This window comes from Anomaloglossus baeobatrachus, chromosome 3 (genome assembly GCF_048569485.1).
Source record: "Anomaloglossus baeobatrachus isolate aAnoBae1 chromosome 3, aAnoBae1.hap1, whole genome shotgun sequence".
Lineage (NCBI taxonomy): Eukaryota > Metazoa > Chordata > Amphibia > Anura > Aromobatidae > Anomaloglossus > Anomaloglossus baeobatrachus.
Window position 1 is genome coordinate 676,569,343 of NC_134355.1, and position 23,888 is coordinate 676,593,230.

Here is a 23,888-nt window from a genome sequence, read left to right on the forward strand (position 1 = left end):
TTCACTTACAGATTAGTGATGAGGGTGTTATAGAGGCTGCCATCACTAAACTAGGGCTTAGTAGCAGCTGTGGGCTTTTATTAATTCCTTCTATTACCCCGATTGCCACTGCACTAGGGCATTGGGAAGAGCTGGTAAAGCGCCAGGTTTTTCACATCTAATGGATGCAACAATTCCAGGCGTCTGGAGGCTGATATTTTTAGGTTGGGTCTCCCCAGCCTGAGAATACCAGCCCCCAGCTGTCAGGCTTTATCATGGCTGGGTATCAAAATTGGGGGAAACGGCACGGTGATTTATTAAAAATTATTTATTTAAATAATAAAAAAAAACATGATAGGGGAATGATGTTCAAAATGATGTCCGACGTTTCCAGCCAGAATAAACATTATTTGTTTAAGTCCACGTGGGCATGGAGTTGTTTAATAGAAACAGGGGCCTGGGGGTAAGACACTCAAATAGTGGGATGAAGAGAGGGTGAAGAAGAAACATCGCGACGCCCATCAACCAAGCGAGTCACGCCCACTAACCTGGAATGAGCCCGAACATTCTAGGGCCACGGTACAAGCTAGAATGTACAGGCTCCTTCAGTTACTCTGCTTTCCCCGCCCACCTGCTGTCCTTGCTCCTCTGATTGGTTGGAGTCAGCTGCTACTCTAGTTGAAGTCAGACGTGCCCTCACCCTATCACAGGCACCGGTGGGCGGGGAAAGCAGTGCATAAGCATGAGCAGTAATTAGCGGCCCAGAAAGTGAATGTGAGGCCTGGGAATAGCGTTCAGCCATGCCGTAGCCTTGTTAAGTATAGCGCTCTTGCTCCCATTCCCCTATCCCTTCTACCACCATTTTTATCTCCGGATTCTTATCACCATAGACTTTTATATAGGGACCGGATCCAGATTTAAAAAAAAAAACGAGAACAGGGACCCGCTGGTCCTGGTTATCTGTGAAGACGTGCCCTCACCCTATCACAGGCACCGGTGGGCGGGGAAAGCAGTGCATAAGCATGAGCAGTAATTAGCGGCTCAGAAAGTGAATGTGAGGCCTGGGAATAGCGTTCAGCCATGCCGTAGCCTTGTTAAGTATAGCGCTCTTGCTCCCATTCCCCTATCCCTTCTACCACCATTTTTATCTCCGGATTCTTATCACCATAGACTTTTATATAGGGACCGGATCCAGATATAAAAAAAAAACGAGAACAGGGACCCGCTGGTCCTGGTTATCTGTGAATCCGCCCATCTCTAATCATTAGACCAAGTGGACACCTAACAGTTGATCAGTCTCACTGCACCATTGTGAGGATTCAAACAGGATGTTCTTCTACAGAAGTGGCCACTGAGCTTAGAGTGTCACCAGCAGGTTGTAAAGAGACACAGAGAGACTGGAAGAATTACGGAAAGGCAGAGAAGTGGCCCCTGAGGTTAGAGCATCACAGTGTGTCACCAGCAGGTTGTACAGAAATACAGAGAGACTGGAAAAGTCACAGGCAGAGAAGTGGCCACTGAGCTTAGAGTGCCATCATCAGGTTGTATAGAGATACAGAGAGACTGAAAGAGTCACAGAAAGGCAGAGCAGTGGCCACTGAGATTAGAGCATCACAGAGTGTCACCAGCAGGTTGTACAGAGATACAGAGAGACTGGAAGAGTCATAGAAAGGCAGAGACGTGGACATCCTTTGGCCACATCCCACACTGATGACCGCTTCATTCTGGATAACTTTCCCTTTGGAACTGTATGATGAAAGCCACACAACTCCAGGCACTTAAGGCAGATGAGAGGCACCAGGTCTCATGTCAGACCATTTTGAAATTGTTTACATGAGTGTGGTGTGCGTAGTAGTGTAAGATGGTGAAACAGCCCCCATTGCTCATGGTCAGAAATATGTACCTGGTTAAAGATGCGGATGGCAAGCCCCTGTTCCAGCTCACAAGCATGGTGTAGATGTATATATTTGTGTTGCATAAGTGTGAACATTGTATTTATTGTATGTAAGTTTACCACTTGCTGCTGTCAGGGACTGAAATGTCATTACTCAGCCACAAGACGGTGCGGTTTCTCAGTGCAGATGACAGGCTGCAATAGATAGCTAAGAGCTGATATAAAATGTACATCACAGGAAGGACCGCGGCAGCCATCTTGGGAGCAGTTGGCAGTTCGGAGTAACTGAAGACCGAGGACGTGCAGGACAGAGAGTCCATGAGCGGAGCTGCCCCTGTACACATCCGAATCCTTACCAGATGGGAGAAAATTGCTGATAGGACGCCGCCGAGGAGTCAGGCCACAGTGACCAGCAGTATGGCTCATCTATTAGAGGCCTCCATCCGTCTGTGTGCTTCAGACGTATTGTCCAGAGCACACTGGGTCGGTAAGATAACCAAGGCCCGGTGCGCCATCGCAGTGTGTAACCGTGCCTGCACCTCACAGCAGTTTGGCACCAGAATACTAGGGCCTGTAGTTGGTTTAGGTCGGCATAGTAACCCTGTCAGGCCGCAGTTACTGCACAATCACCGTTTGGGATAACCGTTTCGATGACTACGTCCTCTCATCTAACTCTCCACCATTGAGGCTTCCGTGTGGACCACAATGATGTTGCTTACACTTGGATGTTGCTAAGGCCGATCACATCATGGACTTTAGGCCATATATGAGCTCATCCAGGACCGAGCTCGTCTTGAACAATATAAGTACATGTTATTTGTTTAAGTTTTTCTTCTCGTCACTAAGCAGCCGTTGTATATAGTAAGTTGTTTGGTCATTCAAGGTGCATCTCGGGAAGGATCCTCCATTAATGGGCACTGTATTTATATTGGGGCAGGGGAATGGTCAGTTGGGGGTTAGAGTGAATTTATCTTCAGTTTGTAAGCTTTGGTGCTGTACCGCGGGTGGCTGCTATCTCACACCCCTCCAATTGGTTCATGGGTATTAATAGGTAGTTGGCGGTTGGATTATCCAGTGTCACCTGCAGGTAACGCATAGTGTATATATAATAGTTGACACATATTGTAAGGCGCCACGCTGTACAGCACAAGGGTCTCAGCCTCTTCACTGAGTGTCTGTGGATTTTCCCCTGTTTTGATTGCGCTCATATCCAAATTGTAGTAAAGTACTTTAGTTGGTTGATCTAGTTTGGGGGCTGTTTATTTCCCATTATTGACTTCGCTATATCCTATAGAGCCCACCCCAGTACACAGCTTACAGTAGACCACCTACAAGGTAGCGGACCACCCCACCAGGCACAGGCGTCATCTACGCTGGACGAGGAACCAGTGGCCTCAGGGCTGGTCACTGATGAAAGTCGATTCACACTGAGCAGAAATTTTGGTCGGCAACGATGATGGAGACATCAAGTAGAGCGCTGTGCATCAGCTACTGCAGTCACCAGACGAGGCTTTGGTGGTGGCGGTGTCAGTGTGGGCCGGTGTGTGTGGTCAGTACAGAACGGCCCTACACTGTGTGACTGGTGCAGTGATAAGCACCTACTACTGGGATAACATCATTACTCCAGTTATTGTGCGTCTGCATGAGCAACACCGGCCTAATGTCATCTTCATGGAGGACAATGCTCCAGCTCATCGACGTCACATCATTAGTGAACAGCTGCAGGAGACTGGGGAACCTCAAATGGAGCGACTGCACTTTCTCCAAACCTGAATCCCATAGAAAACCTATGGATTCAACAGAGTCGCTGTGTAGAGGCCGTAATTCTGTACCCCAGAACCTCAATGTCCTGAGGGCTACCCTTCAAGAAGAGTGGGGCGCCGGGCTCCGCAGACAATAACTCCACCTGTGACCAGCAGGAGGCATCATTGTCAGTTGTAATTGATGCTCAAGGCCACATGACCAGTTATAGAGACACTGACCTATTTTGGGGGGGTGGAGGGGTGTATCCACCACCGCTGTTGGCTTTTTGTTTCAATAAATTGTATCAGATGCTGAAACCTCCATTGCTGCTTCTACTTAAAGGGTGCAGGTGCTGGGCAGGTTTCCAATGCTATTACCCTGCGGATTGACCCTATATCTGCAGGTGATTAGCGTTTTTTACATGACCGCTTCCCTTTAATCCATTTTATTAATAAAAAAAATGTATACACGTTTTGGTATCGCTGTAATCGTACCGCCCTGGACAATCATAACCCCAGGTCAATACCGCTCAATGAACAATGTAACAACAAGTCGTACGGTAATTTATTTTTTTGCGCATATTTTTTTTTCTAGGACATTATACAGTAAAGTGATTGGTGTAATTCAAAACTACAACCCATAATAACGAGCCCTCATCTGGCTACTAAATAAAAAGAAGTTATGGCTCTTGGAGGAAGTGGGGGGAGTTTGGATGGGAAATATTATCGGGGTTATGGTGACCCGCGTTATATAAAGTAACAGCGCTCAGCCCCGGGTATCATTGATGATCGATGCACAGATCGTCCTCTCTTCAGTCCGTCCTTCCGGATACCGCAGGAATGCTGCCACGTCTAAGTGCTGCTGCTTCTTCCTGAGGGTCTTTGTGAAGAGAATGTAGAATTAATAAAAGTTTATGGTGAGCAGATAAGAGGCTCTTACCCGTCTGCGAGGAAAGTGAATTATCCAGTCTATTAGTTATCCATGAAGTGCCGTCATTACCGGAGAAACCATTCATTACATCTCAATTATATCTCTGGCCTAAAAAAAAAAAAAATGTCTAATAGACGGGGCGCCATTGTCCTCTCCCCAGCGATCGCTTACACTTCTCTGCTAAATGTCAAGCACCCCTCCACAATACTGAAGAGGAGCCTCGAGGGGACGTCTCTGCGCCGGCCTGATCGGTACTAGAGAGGACACCTGTGCCAGTAGAGCCCCTGAGGGTACGGACACTTTGGCAACCACTTATAAAGAAAGTTTTTTAAAGTTTGAAGAAAGTTTATAAAGTTTGAAAAAAGTTTTGTAAATGCTGTTGATTTTTAGAGTATCTTTGTCATGGGTGTGCCCCGCTCTGGGGAGACCTCTGGCGAGTCTGGGGCCAGGATGTCACAGCGTCTTATTGTGCACAGGTCTGCAGCTTGTGTTTAAATGTTATAAGAACTCTTTCCTATCTGGCTATCCTTTGGAGCCTTAATCTCAGGTGCAGCTCTTTCTCACAACTTCCTTTATCTTTAAATAGTCACGTGTCTTACCACCTGATGCCAGTTATAGAATCTCATTCTTAGGCTAACCACTTTTGAAGGAGCCAGTCTCTGGAAGAAGCTGAGGAGTCGTGATAATTGTAGCTGTGGGGATTTGCTGCATTGGAGGAGCTTGAAGTTTTTTCCTTATGTCTATTTTTCCCCTTCTGTCTCCCTTACCTGGTATTGCTTTAGTGTAGTGGTGGGACTACTGCTCTCGCTGGCCTTCTAACAAGCCAGGGTGAGTGCAGGGCAAGCAAGGGCCTAGGTACGTGATCGGCGACAGGAGGAAGGATCCGTATAGGGACTGCAGGGATCAGCCTCAGGTGAGTGTAGGAGGTGACCCCACTCACTTTTCCCTAGCACCAGAGCCCACCATTGTATTGTGTTCCCAGTGTACTCTGCGTGTTGCGGTGCTCGGTGACTGAATACTGAGGATGGAGGAGACGGGTGGTCACTGAAAATGGAGGAGACGGGTGGTCACTGAATACTGAGGATGGAGGAGACGGGCGGTCACTGAATACTGAGGATGGAGGAGACGGGCGGTCACTGAATACTGAGGATGGAGGAGACGGGCGGTCACTGAATACTGAGGATGGAGGAGACGGGCGGTCACTGAATACTGAGGATGGAGGAGACGGGCGGTCACTGAAAACTGAGGATGGAGGAGACGGGCGGTCACTGAATACTGAGGATGGAGGAGACGGGCGGTCACTGAATACTGAGGACGGAGGAGACGAGCGGTCACTGAATACTGAGGATGGAGGAGACGAGCGGTCACTGAATACTGAGGATGGAGGAGACGGGCGGTCACTGAATACTGAGGATGGAGGAGACGGGCGGTCACTGAATACTGAGGATGGAGGAGACGGGCGGTCACCAAATACTGAGGACGGAGGAGACGGGAGGTCACCGAATACTGAGGACGGAGGAGACGGGTGGTCAATGAATACTGAGGATGGAGGAGACGGGCGGTCACTGAATACTGAGGACGGAGGAGACGGGCGGTCACTGAATACTGAGGACGGAGGAGACAGGAGGTCACTGAATACTGAGGATGGAGGAGACGGGAGGTCACTGAATACTGAGGATGGAGGAGACGGGAGGTCACTGAATACTGATGATGGAGGAGACGGGTGGTCACTGAATACTGAGGACGGAGGAGACGGGCAGTCACTGAATACTGAGGATGGAGGAGACAGGAGGTCACTGAATACTGAGGATGGAGGAGACGGGAGGTCACTGAATACTGAGGATGGAGGAGACGGGAAGCCACCGAATACTGAGGATGGAGGAGACGGGTGGTCACTGAATACTGAGGACGGAGGAGACGGGCGGTCACTGAATACTGAGGATGGAGGAGACGGGCGGTCACTGAATACTGAGGACGGAGGAGACGGCCGGTCACTGAATACTGAGGATGGAGGAGACGGGAGGTCACTGAATACTGAGGACGGAGGAGACGGGCGGTCACTGAATACTGAGGATGGAGGAGACGGGCGGTCACTGAATACTGAGGAGGGAGGAGACGGGCGGTCACTGAATACAGAGGATGGAGGAGACGGGCGGTCACTGAATACTGAGGATGGAGGAGACGGGCGGTCACTGAACACTGAGGGGTTTTACATTTCTCTTTTCTTCATTCACTTTACATTTTGGTAATTGATAGTTTATTTCTATGAACTCTTCTAATTTTTAAACATTCTTACTGAAAGCGTTGACCATTTCTGAATGTAAATGTGGGTCTCTTTACTGCAAAAAACAGCAATGAGAACAAGAAGTCCCCACAGCAAGGACATATAACAAAAAATCTAATGTAACAGGATGTTTTGATGTGAATTGGGAACAGTAATAAATATACCCCCCCCCTAAAAAATAATTAATTAATTGCTTTTTTTGTATTTTTGCACTGGAAACATTTATTTAAATGACACCATATCCTGATCCAACGATTTATTTCTTCTCTTTATTATATCAGCAGGACTTGTAGTGGCGGCATTATTACCATTATTAGTGATATTATGTTGTCACCTTTTGTTTGCTTGTGTTGCTGATTATAGCGGAGCGATGGGATAATGGAACCAGTGACCGCACATTTTGTTTTGTCGTTTTCTCTTTCATTAAATTTTCTCAGTCAAACTGGATAATTGTCCTCGTCATATTAATAACAATGGCCTCACTTGTGTATATTAAGGTAATTCTAGAGCCCAAGGGGTTTAAAGGGATAATAATGTAATTAACCCCACCCCCTCCCCCAACCACCATACCTTACACCTCTTCTGATTTATTTCACTGTAATACAGGGTGTAGCTCAGTAATGAATGTACACAGTGACTGCACCAGCAGAATAGTGAGTGCAGCTCTGGAGTATAATACAGGAGGTAACTCAGGATCAGTAATGTAATGTATGTACACAGTGATTGCACCAGCAGAATAGTGAGTGCAGCTCTGGAGTATAATACAGGAGGTAACTCAGGATCAGTAATGCAATGTATGTGCACAGTGACTGCACCAGCAGAATAGTGAGTGCAGCTCTGGAGTATAATACAGGAGGTAACTCAGGATCAGTAATGTAATGTATGTACACAGTGACTGCACCAGCAGAATAGTGAGTGCAGCTCTGGAGTATAATACAGGAGGTAACTCAGGATCAGTAATGTAATGTATGTACACAGTGACTGCACCAGCAGAATAGTGAGTGCAGCTCTGGATTATAATACAGGAGGTAACTCAGGATCAGTAATGTAATGTATGTACACAGTGACTGCACCAGCAGAATAGTGAGTGCAGCTCTGGAGTATAATACAGGATGTAACTCAGGATCAGTAATGTAATGTATGTACACAGTGACTGCACCAGCAGAATAGTGAGTGCAGGCTCTGGAGTATAATACAGGATATAACTCAGGATCAGTAATGTAATGTATGTGCACAGTGACTGCACCAGCAGAATAGTGAGTGCAGCTCTGGAGTATAATACAGGATGTAACTCAGGATCAGTAATGTAATGTATGTACACAGTGACTGCACCAGCAGAATAGTGAGTGCAGGCTCTGGAGTATAATACAGGATATAACTCAGGATCAGTAATGTAATGTATGTGCACAGTGACTGCACCAGCAGAATAGTGAGTGCAGCTCTGGAGTATAATACAGGAGGTAACTCAGGATCAGTAATGTAATGTATATACACAGTGACTGCACCAGCAGAATAGTGAGTGCAGCTCTGGAGTATAATACAGGATGTAACTCAGGATCAGTAATGTAATGTATGTACACAGTGACTGCACCAGCAGAATAGTGAGTGCAGCTCTGGAGTATAATACAGGATATAACTCAGGATCAGTAATGTAATGTATGTACACAGTGACTGCACCAGCAGAATAGTGAGTGCAGCTCTGGAGTATAATACAGGAGGTAACTCAGGATCAGTAATGTAATGTATGTACACAGTGACTGCACCAGCAGAATAGTGAGTGCAGCTCTGGAGTATAATACAGGAGGTAACTCCGGATCAGTAATGTATGTACACAGTGACTGCACCAGCAGAATAGTGAGTGCAGCTCTGGAGTATAATACAGGAGGTAACTCAGGATCAGTAATGTAATGTATGCACACAGTGACTGCACCAGCAGAATAGTGAGTGCAGCTCTGGAGTATAATACAGGAGGTAACTCCGGATCAGTAATGTAATGTATGTACACAGCGATTGCACCAGCAGAATAGTGAGTGCAGCTCTGGAGTATAATACAGGAGGTAACTCCAGATCAGTAATGTAATGTATGTACACAGCGATTGCACCAGCAGAATAGTGAGTGCAGCTCTGGAGTATAATACAGGAGGTAACTCCGGATCAGTAATGTAATGTATGTACACAGCGATTGCACCAGCAGAATAGTGAGTGCAGCTCTGGAGTATAATACAGGAGGTAACTCCGGATCAGTAATGTAATGTATGTACACAGCGATTGCACCAGCAGAATAGTGAGTGCAGCTCTGGAGTATAATACAGGAGGTAACTCCGGATCAGTAATGTAATGTATGTACACAGCGATTGCACCAGCAGAATAGTGAGTGCAGCTCTGGAGTATAATACAGGAGGTAACTCAGGATCAGTAATGTAATGTATGTACACAGTGACTGCACCAGCAGAATAGTGAGTGCAGCTCTGGAGTATAATACAGGAGGTAACTCAGGATCAGTAATGTAATGTATGTACAGAGTTACTGCAGCAGCAGATTAGTGAGTGCAGCTCTGGAGTATAATACAGGAGGTAACTCTGGAAAACCTTTTCCCCTGACTGTATGTGGTTGTACTGTCCGTCCATGGTTAGTCATGCACTAGTCTCCTGCTCTGGATCCTCTCTCTGACCCTAGTACACTTCTGGCTTGGGTTCTGGAGTCGGCCGTCTGTGTCATGGACGCTCATTCTCTAGAATGCTATTCAAAGGAATGGGCTAGAAATTCGCTCTCTGACACTAAGACATTGGAGTTGTTGTTTTTGCTCTTCTTTCCTGTTAGTGCTTGTTGTGTTCAGTTTCCCCCCATCTTCTCTTTCAGGGGTCACACGGTGAAGGCGGTGTGCGAGTCCTTCCACATGGCCAAGGACGCCGGATTCAAAGTGGTTTCACACATGATGCCGGATCTGCCCAACATGGGGCTGGAGCGGGACATTGAGCAATTCATAGTGAGTAGCCGGATACAATCTCTGTGTCAGTATCTGCAGTGTATGGGCGGCACAGCGTTCACATACGGCATGTGATGGCGTCATTATTATTTACAAGGGCATCATCCAATTCGGCCAGACCCTTCTTAGTGACCCCCTTACCAGTGATTGCAGACTTCTGCTGCCGCCATTGATTTTAGGAAGTCACTTTGGTTTAAATGTCCGGCACCAATCGTGAGAAATGTTTGTTTTTTTGAGCGTCCTACAAAGGATCGGCATAAACCGTCTGCAGCTCCATCAACGCGTACATTTTCCTATTTGTTTAAGTAGAGAGAAAAATCAGGAATAAATAAATAAAAAATAAATAAATAAAAAAGTTTGTGTTAACAATTTATGTGACCTTAACATTATTATTATTTTTTTTTTTTATCACTTTTAGCTACGAGGGCTTGTGTTTTTACGGGTTGAGCTGTTCTTTGAGGAAAATGCAATCATTTTATTGTCAAATGAAAAATTGTAATTCTTGAGTTTTTAATTTTTGTTTTCACTTTACGGATTTTACTGTACAGGTTCATTAATCACTGTGTTGTTTGTTAAATCTTTCAAATATTTTTTTTTTTTTTTATGCGGGACGAGGGATGATTTTATTTTAGTTTTTTTTATTTATTAAAAAAACCTTTTTATTTAACTCCTATTTTTTATCTTTTTTTATTTCTATTTAACCGTTTTTTCTTTCATTAAGTATTTTTTTACTTTTTTAACTATTTTTTAACTCTTATTTATTCTATTCTTTAATCTTTGTTTTTTATTTTTTTTATTTACTTTTTGTTTTTAACTTTTTTTACTTTTTTTAAGTCTATTTTTTTAACTCCATTTAATTCAATGTTTTAATTCAATTTTTAAGGCGATTTTTTTTAACTCTATTTTTTAAATCTTATTAACTCTTATTTAACTATTTTTTTTTTTTACTTTTTTTGTCTTTTTTTTAACTCTATTTTTTTAAGTCTATTTTTTGTTCATTAGGTATTTTTTTTACTTTATTTTTTAACTGTTTTTTAGCTTTGTTTTTTTAACTCTTATTTATTCTATTCTTTAATCATTGTTTTTTATTTTTTTACTTTGTTTTTAACTTTTTTTAATTTTTTTAAGTATTTTTTAACTCCATTTAACTCAATTTTTTAATTCAATTTTTAAGGCATTTTTTTAACTCTATTTTTTAAATCTTATTAACTCTTATTTTATTTTTTAGTCTATTTTTTAGCTCTTTTTTTTTTTTTTTTTTCTTAATCTATTTTTTAACTCTTATTAACTTAAATTGGTTTTCATAGGGCCTCCGACTAGTCAGGCATGGACTGCGCGCTTTACATGCTGCTGTCAGAGATTGGTAGCAGCATCTAAGGTGTTAACGGCGGCAAGTGTAGCACAGCGTGCATTAATCCATTGTTAGGAAGCTGCAAATATTTATTTTTGTTTTTTATTTTTTCTCTAAGTTTGCTCTATTTTGTCTAGAATAGCTCTTGTAGTAATTTACACATCATGTTGTAATTTTATTATTACGTACACTGCGCTCTCCGCCATTATCAGCTTGTAGCAGCTTATAGCGGTGTACAGGGTGGCGGGTTTTTCCTATAGTTTGCCCAGTGATCAGAGTTTACGGCTTAGCGTCATTGACGTCTCCTTACGGTAATTCGGGTGAGTCAGTCGCCTCCTGTCTCCGCAGTAAATAGAACGCGTGTCACAGATAAGATAATTAAATTAATAGTTGTAATCAATCACCTCTTCTCCAGACAGGATTAATGGGGCTCCGAGCGCTCCTGACACCTCATTCCCCAGCGCCATATCTCGGCCCTCGTATTGTCAACTGGAAAAAGAGATGAGATGACACCTGTACCGTAAAGGAGAGGAGGGGAGCGCTCATTAATCACAGGGGGCGCGGGTCGTAAACACACAAGTCAATATCAGGGTCTGTTTACAAGGGGGGAATCCCAGATAGGACTATTCACTGTCATCACTTCCCAGCACAGTCAGCGATGTCCGCACGCTGGTCCGATCTTGACCCAGGCTTCTGATGTGACCGCAACACTCAGCCGTGACCCGGGGATTGTCACATAATATTACTGAGTATTTCATATAATCTCCATTGTAGAATCTAATATCATGTGCACATTCGAAGAGCAAGGAAAACATTGCATGAAAAGGCATGTCCATACGCTTAATAATAGTACCATTATGCTGCCACTGCATGCAAGAATATAACTGCTATAATACTGTTCCCTATATCAAAGAATATAACTATTATAATACTGCCCCTATGTACAAGAATATAACTACTATAATACTGCCCCTATGTACAAGAATATAACTACTATAATACTGCCCCTATGTACAAGAATATAACTACTATAATACTGCTCCCTATGTACAAGAATATAACTACTATAATACTGCTCCTATGTACAAGAATATAACTACTATAATACTGCTCCTATGTACAAGAATATAACTACTATAATACTGTTCCTATATACAAGAATATAACTACTATAATACTGCTCCTATGTACAAGAATATAACTACTATAATACTGCCCCTATGTACAAGAATATAACTACTATAATACTGCTCCTATGTACAAGAATATAACTACTATAATACTGCTCCTATGTACAAGAATATAACTACTATAATACTGCCCCCTATGTACAAGAATATAACTACTATAATACTGCCCCTATGTACAAGAATATAACTACTATAATACTGCCCCCTATATACAAGACTATAACTACTATAATACTGCCCCCTATATACAAGAATATAACTACTATAATTCTGCCCCCTATGTACAAGAATATAACTACTATAATACTGCCCCTATGTACAAGAATATAACTACTATAATACTGCCCCTATGTACAAGAATATAACTACTATAATACTGCTCCTATGTACAAGAATATAACTACTATAATACTGCCCCTATGTACAAGAATATAACTACTATAATACTGCCCCTATGTACAAGAATAGAACTACTATAATACGTTGGACCGCGTTAGCTTAGATCACTAATGACATTCTGTTTTCCTCTCTGGGGGGGGTCTCTATTTTTCCCCTTATTTTTTCTTTCTGATGTTGATATAGGCTTTGTCAACGCCAGCGGAATATTTGCTGGGAAATGAGTTGTGACATCTTGTCCGCTGCTCCTTGATAGACTCCCACGCACTGAATTTAGAGATGAATTCTCGCTGTAAAAAAAAAAAGAGAGAAAAAAAAACTTCCAAAAATCCATGAAACCTCTAGACTGTATCGTTCTTTTGTGACCTGACTTAAAGCGCTGGCACCGGACTGACAGCTCTCATCGTACGCGGACGGGACAGGCAGCGCCACTGATTTACTGCGACACGTAATCATCTTCATAAATTGTTCTGCCGGCTGGAACATGCTGTAGTTAATCTTCACGTCAAATGGATGACTTATTACCGCTGCGTTACTGCTGCTCATATTCTTCCCTTACTTACCATTTTCCATTTTTGTCAGCGCATCAAAAAAACGACCATTCTACCTGTCAAAATTACTCCATAGGAAGAGTGACAGCGTTCAAAGCCTTCGCCATGGTTGGTTCTTCTGGCCAAAAGAGTCACAGAAAAGCCGCATCGTAAAACCTCTGATCTCCTATCAACCTATCGGCGCCTTTTTGGATGATATTCCATTGTCATGTCTGGCATTTCGGCAATCCCTGCCTCAGTGTTGGTGTAGAAATGTCCTTCTGCTTTTAAGCTTTATAAAACTTTCCACTTTGGTATATTTTACACTTTAAAGCACATGAAGTAGGTCTTAAAAGAGGAATCATCACTTGCTCAAAAAATCAAGTTGATTACCTTGTAGAAATCCCTTAGGTCCCCTGATTCTGCCGCTATTTTCCGTTTTGTGCTGCGTCGCTCCTTTGTAGAGATATTCACATTTGTTTCTTCTGGAGCACAGTATGTGAAATCTCTGCTTTGCAGTCCAACTGGATGTTCCTTCCGAGTCTTCTCTGGTGAGCGTCTACTTCCAGTCCTATCTCTTATGTAGCAGTGTCATGCCCTGCTGAGCTGTGATTGGCAGCATGATAGGGTTGAAAGAAGGAAACGCCCCGTTGCTCTTCAAGAAGAAATTTCACATACTGCCCTGTTATGATTCAGTGACCGAGGAGGATCAGAAAAAGGACAAAAAACTCGGAAACCCAAAAAATAACCAGCGTGACTGGAACCTTAACAGACTGCAGACCTAATACTGAGACACAACTAGAAGTAGCCGTGGGGCGTGCCTATGATGACCTGGTCGCCTCGACACAGCCGGAGAACTAAGTATTCTTACATAGAGAAATATTAGAAAAGCTAATCTGCCTCGGAGTAGTCCCCAAAGATATAGATAGCCCCCCCACATGTAAAGACTGCGATGATATAAGAAAACACAATTCAGCAAAGATGAGGCCCAAACTATCTTTATAGGAAAGGATAGGAAAGAGCACTGTCTGCAGCCGTAAAAACCCTAGTAAATACCAGGACGGACACCTGATATGGAAAAATACTGAGCCTACACAGGCTCTCCCTCACTATATCAGTACTCTGGTGTTACTGGGAAACAAGAAAAACACTGATATAGAGGAGGGACTGAATTTTGGACCAAGCATGACAAAACACAATACATAGCAGAACATGGAGCAAGGTACACAGATACTCCCAGCAGGAAATGATCCAACTCCACCAAGAACTCCACACAGGCAAAATCACAAGAAAGTGGAAACAATAAGCAGAGGTACAAAGACCAACTTATCTGAGAGGAATTCTGGTAGACACGGAGAAAAGGGCTGGTTTCAGAATGTTCTTAGCACACAGGAGATACATTGAGCACCGGCAAGGAACAGGAGGAAACTACTAAGTTATATAGGCCCAATACTCCTCAGCTGGCTGGTTCCCATTCAGCAAGTCAACTGCACTACCAGCACTGACCACAAGAGGGAGCCCCAAACTGGAATCTGATTCAAATGTATTCACAACAGTGCGCCACCAGAAACAAATGCGGATATCTCCACAATGGAACGACGCAGCGCCAAACCGGAAAAGCGCAGCACAATCTGTGAAGCTCGGTGAAAACAGTAAATTGACTCTTTTTGAAGACCTAGAAAGCCGTCTCTCTTGTGCCACCCATTGGAAGTAGTTACACTATGTTGACCCTGATTTTACGGTCATTGGGATACCTAGGTGGACCGTCACCAGAAGACCGACTTGGAGGAAGTGGCTCTCCGAGTGCGTTAGTTTTCTCGACGCATTTTGTTGCCTTCGATTCTGTCGATTTTTCCCTTGCTATCTTCTCTTAGCAGAATTTTATGCTTTGATAACGTCTTGAGGGACTCTCCGAAGCCATTTCCTTATGCTTATTTCCTCTTTGATTTTTTTTTTCTCTCTGCTAGTTTTTAGCATTTTTATATATTCCTAGCAGTTGGTGGTGACGCAGCAGCCATTGTCATATAATCGGCATGTAACCAACCTCGTAGAGACAGAAACTAATCCCCGACCGCTCGTCCCAGATCCTGTGATCTGACTCCTACTTCCTATGGGGAAATCTGCATATCACAAACGGCGTCCGACTATCGCTCTAATGCCGGTCAATGAAGCTGTAAACGTGACCGCACATTACCCGAGCAGTCTGCGAATGATAAATGTTGTGTTAAGTAGTTCAATCTTCACATGGGAATGATGAACTTTACACTCGTAACAACATTGAGATTGTATATCAGGTTTTCGGACCGGGGGGGGGGGAGACATTTAATGTAGATGTCTGCCACTTCTCAATATACACGTAGGATTGATTTATATTAAAAGTTGTTCTACTGACCAACCATCCCACAGGACAGTCCCAAATTTAGGTTTTTGTCCCCAAACTTTACTGTTTCATTGTCTGTAAGATGGATAGATACAGGCAGATACAACTGTGGAGCAGAGAGCCATGAGATCCCTGCTCTGCCATTCTGTCTTAGGTGGGACAGATAGATATAGGCAAATACAACTGTGGAGCAGAGATCCATGAGATCCCTGCTCCACCATTCTGTCTTAGGTGGGACAGATGGATACAGTGAAATACAGTTGTGGAGCAGAGAGCCATGAGATCCCTGCTCTGCCATTCTGTCTTAGGTGAGAGAGAGAGATACAGGCAAATACAACTGTGGAGGAGAGAGCCATGAGATCCCTGCTCCACCATTCTGTCTTAGGTGAGACAGATAGATACAGGCAGATACAACTGTGGAGGAGAGATCCATGAGATCCCTGCTCCACCATTCTGTCTTAGGTGAGACAGATAGATACAGGCAGATACAACTGTGGAGGAGAGATCCATGAGATCCCTGCTCCACCATTCTGTCTTAGGTGAGACAGATAGATACAGGCAGATACAACTGTGGAGGAGAGATCCATGAGATCCCTGCTCCAAAATTCTGTCTTATGTGGGACAGATAGATATAGGCAAATACAACTGTGGAGCAGAGATCCATGAGATCCCTGCTCTGCCATTCTGTCTTAGGTGGGACAGATAGATATAGGCAAATACAACTGTGGAGCAGAGATCCATGAGATCCCTGCTCCACCATTCTGTCTTAGGTGGGACAGATGGATACAGTGAAATACAGTTGTGGAGCAGAGAGCCATGAGATCCCTGCTCTGCCATTCTGTCTTAGGTGAGAGAGAGAGATACAGGCAAATACAACTGTGGAGGAAAGAGCCATGAGATCCCTGCTCCACCATTCTGTCTTAGGTGAGACAGATAGATACAGGCAGATACAACTGTGGAGGAGAGATCCATGAGATCCCTGCTCCACCATTCTGTCTTAGGTGAGACAGATAGATACAGGCAGATACAACTGTGGAGGAGAGATCCATGAGATCCCTGCTCCACCATTCTGTCTTAGGTGAGACAGATAGATACAGGCAGATACAACTGTGGAGGAGAGATCCATGAGATCCCTGCTCCACCATTCTGTCTTATGTGGGACAGATAGATATAGGCAAATACAACTGTGGAGCAGAGATCCATGAGATCCCTGCTCTGCCATTCTGTCTTAGGTGGGACAGATAGATATAGGCAAATACAACTGTGGAGCAGAGATCCATGAGATCCCTGCTCCACCATTCTGTCTTAGGTGGGACAGATAGATATAGGCAAATACAACTGTGGAGCAGAGAGCCATGAGATCCCTGCTCTGCCATTCTGTCTTAGGTGGGACAGATAGATATAGGCAAATACAACTGTGGAGCAGAGATCCATGAGATCCCTGCTCTGCCATTCTGTCTTAGGTGGGACAGATAGATACAGGCAAATACAACTGTGGAGGAGAGATCCATGAGATCCCTGCTCCACCATTCTGTCTTAGGTGAGAGAGATAGATACAAGCAAATACAACTGTGGAGGAGAGATCCATGAGATCCCTGCTCTGCCATTCTGTCTTAGGCGAGACAGATACAGTCAAATACAGTTGTGGAGCAGAGAGCCATGAGATCCCTGCTCCACCATTCTGTCTTAGGTGGGACAGATACAGTGAAATACAATTGTGGAGCAAAGAGCCATGAGATCCCTGTTTCCCTGTGGCGCAGAGCGCCGTGAGATCCCTGCTCCACCATTCTGTCCTAGGTGAGACAGATACTGTCAAATACAACTGTGGAGCAGAGATCCATGAGATCCCTGAGATCCCTGCTCCACCATTCTGTTAGGTCTGCGACTGAAGGACCTACAGAGACCTTCAAGTCATGTGACATTCTCAGGTCACGGGTCTGGGTAGCAGAGCCCAGCGGAGAAGCAGGACACACATGCATGTAAGATGCTTGTGGGTGGTTTGGGGTACTTACCATGTACTGTGCACTTATCATGTTTTCGCCGTTTTTTTCACAGGAGTTTTTTGAAAACCCTGCCTTCAGGCCTGATGGAATGAAGCTCTACCCGACCCTTGTTATCCGTGGCACTGGGTTATATGAACTCTGGAAAACTGGAAGATACAGAAGTTACTCTCCGAGCACCTTGGTTGATCTAGTGGCCAGGATTTTGGCTCTTGTTCCACCGTGGACCCGAGTCTATAGAGTACAGAGGTGAGAGCACACAAAACAGTACAGGTGTGGAACGTGGTCACAACTAAATGCTGTTCTACACTTGATTTTCACATATGATAGCGGCTACTGTTTGAGTGACTATTGCCTGAGTGAAACTAAGTTAATCTTTATTAGACTGCTGTACTTTGCCTCCAGGTTTCTTACTTGTGGGAGTGTCTCTCACAGCAATATAGGTTGTGCACTTATTTCCTCTTCATAAATTTTACTCCTTTTTTACAGTCTACCCTCCCTGAGACTGTACATGCTTTCCCCCATTTTCATATCATAGAGCTCTGTCTTCAGTCCCTTCCCTGCTGCTATCTGTAACACTAAGAGGAGCCGTAAGGTGCAGGAGCTTCTTAGTATAGTTAACGTAAAATAAAAGGTCAATATACCGTATTTTTCGGACTATAAGACGCACCGGACTATAAGACGCACCCTGGTTTTAGAGGAGGAAAATAAGAAAATAAAACTTTAAGCAAAAAAATGTGGTCATGACACACTGTTATGGGGCGAGGATCTGCTGCTGACACTGTTATGGGGGGTAATGTCCCCAAATTCTCTACTAAGGTACCCCATCCTGGTAATGATCCTCCTGCCTTGTATATGATCCTGCTCATATACCCCCATCCTGCTCATATACCCCCATCCTGCTCATATACCCCCATCCTATTGATATACCCTCCATCCATCCTGCTCATATACCCCCATTCTGTTAATATACCCCCATCCTGTTCATATACTCACATCCTGTTCATATACCCCCCATCCATCCTGCTCATATACTCCCATCCTGTTCATATACCCCCATCCTGTTCATATACCCCCCCCCATCCATCCTGCTCATATACTCCCATCCTGTTCATATACCCCCCATCCATCCTGTTCATATACCCCCATCCTGTTCATATATCCCCCATCCATCCTGCTCATATACTCCCATCCTGTTCATATACCCCCCATCCATCCTGCTCATATACCCCCCATCCTGTTCATATACCCCCCATCCTGTTCATATACCCCCCATCCTGTTCATATACCCCCCATCCTGTTCATATACCCCCATCCTGTTCATATACCCCCCATCCATCCTGCTCATATACTCCTATCCTGTTCATATACCCCCATCCTGTTCATATACCCCCCATCCTGTTCATATACCCCCCATCCATCCTGCTCATATACTCCCATCCTCTTCATATACTTCCATCCTGTTCATATACCCCCCATCCATCCTGCTCATATACTCCCATCCTGCTATATGCCCCCATCCTGTTCATATACCCCCATCCTGTTCATATACCCCCATCCTGTTCATATACCCCCCATCCATCCTGCTCATATACTCCCATCCTGTTCATATACCCCCCATCCATCCTGCTCATATACTCCCATCCTGTTCATATACCCCCCATCCTGTTCATATACCCCCCATCCTGTTCATATACCCCCCATCCTGTTCATATACCCCCCATCCTGTTCATATATCCCCCATCCATCCTGCTCATATACTCCTATCCTGTTCATATACCCCCATCCTGTTCATATACCCCCCATCCTGTTCATATACCCCCATCCTGTTCATATACCCCCCTTCCATCCTGCTCATATACTCCCATCCTCTTCATATACTTCCATCCTGTTCATATACCCCCCATCCATCCTGCTCATATACTCCCATCCTGCTATATGCCCCCATCCTGTTCATATACCCCCATCCTGTTCATATACTCCCATCCTGTTCATATACCCCCCATCCCTCCTGCTCATATACTCCCATCCTGCTATATGCCCCCATCGTGCTCATATACCATCCTGGTATATGGCCTGTATCCTATAGCACAGAGAAAAAAATAAACGTTTATACTCACCTTTTCCTCACTCCCTCCAGCACCGATCATCTTCCTCTCTGCACCACTGACCGGTGTGTGTGGAGCCGTCCCCCTGCAGCACGCGATGTCTTCCTGTCTGTGCCGATCAGCTGACCGGCACAGATCACCTGACCGGCACAGACAGGAAGACATCGCGTGCTGCAGGGGGACGGCTCCACACACGGGGACGGGTGAGTACACTGATTCACTGCACCCCGCGCTGGTAATGACGCGCGGGGAGCAGTGAATACAGCCGCACATGATCACTCCAGGCTGTAATTGCCAGGGGTGATCATGGGGGCCGGCTCTTTACTATGCACGCGTCCCCGCTCGTCCTCCCGCCCACCTGTCACTGCCGGCTTCAGCGCTGAGAGATGGGTGGGATGATGGGCGTGCATATGTAATGAGCGGGCCCACGTGGTCACAGCAGACTGCTACAGCCTGCTCGTGCCCCCGATGACCCGCTCCACCGCAGCACCTCATTCCCTGCAGCCACAGTCAGACCATAAGACGCACCCCCAACTTTCCCCCAACATTTGGGGGGGAGAAAGTGCATCTTATGGTCCGAAAAATACGGTATTTGGAACCACTTGGCAGATTTAAAAAAATAAATAAGAGCAAAGCTAGCCAATATGGACCCAGCGATGGGTCTTCTTAAACCAGAGTTTATAGAGTACAGAGTTGACAGCAATTAAAACGATACAGACGTGGAACGTGGTCACAACTAAATGCTATGTGCACCTTTGACACTTGATTTTTACATATGATAGCAGATACTTTTTGATTGAATATTGCAGAGCAAAGCTGAGTGCATCTTTATTACACTGCTTCACTTTGCCTGCTAAAACCTTCAGGTTTCTTGCTTGTGGGAGTGTCGCTCTTAGAAGTAAAGGTTTTTGTATCCAGGGTGCACTTATTTCCTCTTCATAAGTTTTCTTCCTTTTTTACAGTCTGCCCTCCCTGAGACTGTGCATGCTTTCCTCCTTTTCATATTATAGAGCTCAGTTTGTATTATTCTGTTTTCTCTGCCCTCCCTGAGACTACATGCTTTCCTCTGTTTTCTCTTAGAGCTGTTTTTTTTTTTTTACCATCTGTTTTTCTCTGCCCTCTCTGACACTGTACATGCTTTCCCCCTTTTCATATTATAGTGCTCTGTTTTTATCACAGTCTGTTTTCTCTGCTCTCCCTGAGACTGCACATGCTTGCCTCCATTAACTGTTTTTTTTGTCCTTTTTTTTTTCTCTGCCCTCCCTGACACTGTACATGCTTTCCTCCATTTCCTGTTTTTTATAGCCTTTCTTTTCTCTGCCCTCCCCGACACTGTACACGCTTTCCCCCTTTTCATATTATAGCGCTTTGTTTTTATTAGTCTGTTTTCTCTGCCCTCCCTGAGACTGTACAGGCTTTCCCCCCTTTTCATAATATAGAGATCTGTCCTTAGTCCCTTCCTTGGTGCCTATCTCTAACATTGAGAGGAGCCGTCAAGAGCAGGAGCTCCTTAGTAAAGTTAGCACAAAGTAAAAGGCCAAAATATTTGGAACCACTTGGCGGATTTAAAAAATAAATAAATAAGAGCAAAAGTAGCCACTTTGGACCCAGCGATGGGTCTACTTTAACTGTCACGGGTGTGTCATGGATGACCGATAGCGGGCCATACAGAATCATAGCGTCTGGCTGCACAACATGCTCATTGTTCCTGCTTTCAGTATTCATTGGTATAGGTGGCTTTCCTGTTGGATTCATCCTTTCCCCTTTTGGACCCAGCAGGAGCTCACCTTCCACCCAGCTGCTGATCATCAGCATTATCTTGGTGCTGAAATATTTTTTCCTTCCTTAGACTGGTACTGGTGATATTTTCAGTTCATTAAAGCCTTGGTTGCAAGCAGGTGGCTTGTACTCCTCTGTGGTTTTGTTGCTAAAAACGTCGAACTCCTACCTGTGTCATCTGTAGATAAGTAGTTCATGTATTTTCCCCCTGTGTGTCCTCCCATATATCGTCTATAGTGCTTAGTGGGGTTGACGAAAAGCTCATCCCATCTGTTCCCTATTTAAGGTCCAGCACTAGGGATATCTAGGGTCAGGTATCCAGCTCCGTGCATAGGTGCGTCACCTATCTAAGGTGGTGAGGGACCCCAGGGACCAGCTATAGGTTTGGTGAGAGGTCACCATCTTCCCCTTTCCCTAGAGACAGGTGTGCACTTTCCTTCCCTTTTGCCGTGAGTTTGTTACTTCCCCGTATCTAGCCATTAGATAAATACATCTTGGTTGCCCCCCCCCCCCCTTTTTTTGTACCCCCCATAATAGACTCCACACCGGAGAAAAGGGCTGCACGCGGGTGAATTAATTACTTTTCTCTTTTTATTTTCTCGCTCATCTTTAAGGCTGCTTTCACACATCCGGTAGGTGCAGAGCCGGCCAGTCCGGCTCTGAAACCTATGCAACGGATGCGGCGAAAAAGCCGCATCCTTTGCATAAGTTTTTTAAATGCGGCCCGTCCGGTTTTTACCGCTTGCGGCATGCTACTGAGCATGCGCAGTGGCAAAAGCCGGCGTCCATAAGCATGCATTGAAAAATACGTCGCGTCGGCCGAATGCGGCGCGATGCGTTTTTTTTGCCGCACAAAAACCCGTGCCAGGCAACGTTCCATCCGGCCGCCGCATCGGCTAAATCTGCCGCATGCAGCAAAAACCGGACGGAACGCAAGCCCATGCGGCACTAATTAAAGTCTATGCAGGAAAAATGCAACCGGCAGCAAAAAAAAAAACGGTTGCGTTTTTCCTGCAAAGCGCCGGATTGTGCCGCACAGGAAAAACCGGAGGTGTGAAAGCAGCCTAACATTTAACTGTGAGGATTTCTTGAAGAGGTCTGACGGGAATGAGAAAATCTATTTTTCCATCTGTGTCGGTTATTGCCTCTGTCAGGATGGACCCCCCTGCCAGCTGTAAAGCCGCAGAAGGCGTCGGCACTCACCTGGGTGGTAGCCGATACGTACGAGTTCAGACCATGATACATTGGAAATGGCAGAATTGTCACATTATCCAAAAATTGTTTGAATGGATTTGATAGAGACTTTGACAAATTTAGGGGAATTTTTTTACCTAAATTTGTGTGTTTTTATCTAAAAACTATTTTAGGAATTGGATTTTGTTAAACATTTTGCACCATTTGCCTCCTTGAAGCTCTGTAGAGCGCTGTCTATTGCAAGCTGCAGAATGAGTTAACTGGGAATCTGTCAGTGAGTGAATTTGGATGAAAATTTTAATTTCTTACGGTATGACCTGAGCTTTGTGGTTATTAGTCAGCTGAGAAGAAGAGCGCTAACTAATATAAAGAGATCTTGAAAAGGAATTAAATATATGGATTTATTTATCCAAAAATAACTGTATAAACTGACATTAAAAAGGGGTTAACACTAGAACTACTGAGGTAGTCATTTTGACTACTTTGCATCATGTATTTCTATATAGGTGTCACAAGTCCAGTAGTTCTAGTGTTAAATATGTGCATTTTTATCCAAAAATAACTGTATAAACGGACATTAAAAAGGGGGTGAGTTTGTGGATTTTTATCCAAAAATAACTATATAAACGGACATTAAAAAGGAATTAAATATATGGATTTTTAACCAAAAATAACTATATAAATGGACATTAAAAAGGAATTAAATATATGGATTTTTATCCAAAAATAACTATATAAACGGACATTAAAAAGGAATTAAATATATGGATTTTTATCCAAAAATAACTATATAAACGGACATTAAAAAGGAATTAAATATATGGATTTTTATCCAAAAATAACTATATAAACGGACATTAAAAAGGAATTAAATATATGGATTTTTATCCAAAAATAACTATATAAACGAACATTAAAAAGGAATTAAATATATGGATTTTTATCCAAAAATAACTATATAAACGGACATTAAAAAGGAATTAAATATATGGATTTTTATCCAAAAATAACTATATAAACGGACATTAAAAAGGAATTAAATATATGGATTTTTATCCAAAAATAACTATATAAACGGACATTAAAAAGGAATTAAATATGGGAATTTTTATCCAAAAAGTACTATATAAACGGACATTAAAAA

At 44.0% G+C, this 23,888-nt stretch overlaps 1 protein-coding gene across 1 annotated transcript in view; it reads left to right on the plus strand.

Annotated features, from left to right (window-relative positions):
* ELP3 (elongator acetyltransferase complex subunit 3) overlaps positions 1-23,888 on the plus strand; it is a 208,414-nt gene that overhangs the window by 79,010 nt on the left and 105,516 nt on the right. Inside the window, exons 9-10 of the mRNA XM_075338841.1 lie at positions 9,690-9,816; positions 17,719-17,912. Of these exons, the coding sequence (XP_075194956.1) occupies positions 9,690-9,816; positions 17,719-17,912 (321 nt within the window). The remainder of the gene's footprint in view (positions 1-9,689; positions 9,817-17,718; positions 17,913-23,888) is intronic.